This window comes from Morone saxatilis, unplaced genomic scaffold (genome assembly GCF_004916995.1).
Source record: "Morone saxatilis isolate NCDOM2014 unplaced genomic scaffold, NCSU_SB_2.0 Contig14, whole genome shotgun sequence".
NCBI lineage: Eukaryota > Metazoa > Chordata > Actinopteri > Moronidae > Morone > Morone saxatilis.
In genome coordinates this window covers 16048816-16052493 of record NW_023339696.1, presented here as the reverse complement: position 1 = coordinate 16052493, position 3678 = coordinate 16048816, and the positions used below count along the sequence as shown (strand labels likewise).

At 41.9% G+C, this 3678-nt stretch overlaps 1 protein-coding gene across 2 annotated transcripts in view; it reads right to left on the bottom strand.

Moving 5' to 3' along the window:
- Positions 1–3622, bottom strand: part of mafk (v-maf avian musculoaponeurotic fibrosarcoma oncogene homolog K) — an 11892-nt gene extending 8270 nt beyond the window's left edge. Inside the window, exon 1 of one of the 2 annotated variants that reach the window (XM_035654496.1) lies at positions 3407–3622. In XM_035654496.1, the coding sequence (XP_035510389.1) occupies positions 3407–3576 (170 nt within the window). In that variant the 5' untranslated portion in view covers positions 3577–3622. Of the gene's footprint in view, positions 1–1781; positions 2739–3406 lie in introns of those variants that run through there. The other variant, XM_035654497.1, reaches the window with a different exon arrangement.
- Positions 3623–3678: the final 56 nt, after the last annotated feature.

Here is a 3678-nt window from a genome sequence, read left to right as displayed (position 1 = left end):
AATTCCATTCACACATTTCATGTCTGTGGTTGTTTTTCAGCGTCTTATTTGATGTGGAAAGCAGAATGTTCTCTGGTAAACCTGCTACTTTGTTCTTTGCATGTACACACTGCTTTGAAGATGAGCTGAGCCTTTCAAGACTATTTTTAAGAATGCCTAAAAAACAAAAAAAAAACATGAAGATTAATTTTCACACGGGCACATAATCAGCCTTTCAACAGCCCTAATGCTTTAGCTCTATATGAACTCTATGTTTGAGACAAAGTCAGTTAAATAGACCTGTGTGTCATTTGCTCACTAATGCTAAATGTTTATGTTTTTAAAGTCAGGCGTCTGGTCAAGTTCAAGGCTGCACTTCGGTTACAGCAGGTAACTGTGGGGCCCAGCCTTCTCCTAAAATAAACAGCATATCAAAGACTTCATCCTTATGCTCCAGTGATAAATGCAGAGTTGGCTTGTCTGGACTCTTTGTTTTTCTTCTCTTTTTGTTTCAATTTGGGAGTAGGTAAAGCAGAAAGCGGACTTGTTGCTGCCCTTGACAGCCTGAAACGCTGCTATGAGAAAGGTCTTGCTTTTCTTGCATTTTTCTCAGGGAGGTGGAGAGATTTCTTCACAGACTGGTGCGCGCGGCACTCTGCTCTTTCTCCAGCGCAGCACATTTGGTGGGATATTATGTGAAGGAAATGGAGAGCATAGCTGAGCGGTGAGTCATGCTGTTTACTGGTAAAAGCGACGACCAGCGGCAGGGAATCACACCCTCCCGATCTGACGTTTCCTGGAAAATCCCGTTGTTTCACGGGGAGGAAGGAAAAGTAAAGAGAACCTTGGAAATGGTTGGCATGACCACCGGAACCTTTGTGCGGAAAAGGAGGAGAACTCGCAGAATATCTGAGCAAAGATATTCTCCCAACCGTGGACACTGGGATTCTAAGAAATGTGAAGAATGCAAAAAAGGACAAGGGACCACCTGTCCCACTTTCTATAGCTGGGAGTCAATAAAGTGTGAATGATAAGATAAATATTAATATTCTGTTTCCCACAAAAGCATACATTACATCACATCTCCCATTTGCCAACAAGATATATGAAAACAAGGCAAGGCTCTCTAGTTGAAAGTACTGTTCATAATAATAACAGTTAATAATACAGTGCTTTCCATATTTCAGTGCTTCTCCTTCAAAACAGCGAGCTGAGGCCCGAGGCTAGACAAGATCTGACAGCAAAACATACATTTTGAATGCTGTGAAGCTTCAAAGTGTGTGTTTGTGTTGGTGCGAACATGCAATTTGAGTCACGGTGGAATCAGGAAGTTGCCAAGGAAAGATATCAGCACTTAAATCAGCAAGTCAGCCCCACTGAAAAAGCAATAAGGAATTCCCAATAACACAATCCCACAAAATAAATAAATGAGTAAACTTGCCACACCTCTGACCATAATGAGGTGAACGCAGCTGGTTGAAACTGGCAAATAAGCAGCAAAAGGCAGGATACAAATCACTGTGGGTGGCCTCAGACACTATGTAACTGTCAGGGAGTCACTTTAGACGGAGGCACCACAGGCCTGTTCACACATTCATCTGTTATTGCCTGTATGCACTCTGCTTGGCATGTTCAGCTGTGGATAAAATCACTTGCTTCCAGAGTCAATAATCAAAACTTGAGCAAAACACATCATAGCGAACGTGAGTCATCGCTTCACCGACCACAGCTATTTTACTTTCACAATACTTCACCACAAAAACATTTTGCATTCTGTGTCGCTTTCATCCATCAGCACTGACCAGTGAAATGAGAAATCGTTCATGTCTGGTGATAATTAAACTCTCTCCTGTGTTTTTCTGGGGAATTTCTCCCAATGTGCCTTGTCACGGTCACAGGCTGCTGCAGTGGTGAGATGAGTCAGCCGCTGATACTTCTCTATCCGGGGGAAGACATCATCACTTTGGTGATTGAACCACATGTTAACCTCATGACAGAAGAGTGCACCCGCTCCCACTGCCTCTCTGAAAGCAGCAGACACTGTGCACCCACCAGAAACAACAGTGAATCAGAAAAGCCTCTCGGCACAAATCTGTGACCATCAAAGTGGAACAAGACAAATATTTTCCATATATTAATCACAATGGCCTTAAAAGGTCACGAGTCCAAGTTAATCAATAACAGACAAAGGACAAACTAAAATGTGGACACAGGAGACAGACGAGCGGGTATTATTTCTCAGGTAAATTGTGTTATTATTCTAATTATAAAAACTAATCTAACTGTACTTTCAGGACACCGTTTCCTTATCTTTGCCCAGGTCCTAAAGATTTATGTGGCCCAGAAATGAAAGCTAATCAGAAAGATAAGATAAAAGGCCTTTCTTCTTCCAGAGTGATTTATGGGTTGTGGAAATATGCTCTCCTCCTGCTGTTTAGTGACTGTTTGTTTCTCCTGTGTAGGCCAGTCAGCCCTGGTGGTCCAACTTCTCATCGTGCCCTTTGTCCCACATGTCTAAAATGCAGACCACGTGTTGTTTCCAATGTCAAAGCAGGCTGGTATTTGCATTATAGCAGCCTTTATTAAATCCCGCGTTGAAATGCAAAAGAGGGCCAGGGTTAAAGGGGATGTGAAAATGTCTTGTAGGAATTTGTTTAAACGGGACAATCACAGAGTTTATTTCACTTCCACCTTCCCCAAAAAGCTCATTCGAGTGACAGAAAATAGGCTATAAATAAACAAACCCCGACAGACAGACATCATTTGTATCTCATGATAATTGATAATAATGGTTGTGTAGCGCTCAGTAATAATAAACATATAAGGACGTCTAGTATTGTAACATTAACTTTAACAACATTCAGTGGCATTATAACCGGAAAATTAACTTTAATCTGGCTAGGCAAAATTTGATTTCTACAGCCTACATAATATGTGTTATCTGTTCTCCTTATCGACTTTGTACATTTTATTAACAGTTTTAAAGTGATAGCCTAGAATATTTCACTCACTGTTACAATTACTTACACTTAAATTCACTTTTAAAACTGCCAAGCAGAAATTCGGCAGGACAAAATAAAATAAAAATAGAAACAAAAATAGTTCCATGTTATTATACTAGTTTTGCCTTTTCCCTCCACTTCCTATCCTACCTCACCGAGCTCTCAGACACTTTTGGGGGGCATTGTGTTATGTTACTCCAACACTACACGTGTCCACTCCACTGAAACAATCCACAAAAAGTCAACACCAACTTTCAGAACCGGGACCCAAAAAAACTCATCCTACATGACGGACGCATACGTGGCCAACATATATGCCATGTCTGCGCTAATATGTCACCGGGACAACTTCAGCAAAAAAAAAAGAAATGTCAAAACAAGTTTCCCCCCCCCCGAAAAAAATAAACATAGAAAAACAACCTCACCTCTGTGGACGCGAATATCTGTGGACCGGAATGCGTAAAATCCGTCGGAGTAGGTTTCCAATACAGGCGACGAAGTAACCTGACACAGTCGGTGTAAAGCGTCCAGCGGACGGGCAGCGGGGGATCCTACGTTCCAAATTAACTACAAAACAACAACAATGTACCAACATTCCACGCTCTGCTTCCGCAAGCGCTCACGTCACCATTCCTCGTGACCGCCCCCTCCATTCATGAAAATAACTTTCTGCTGACGTCAGTCTGGGAAGGGAGGT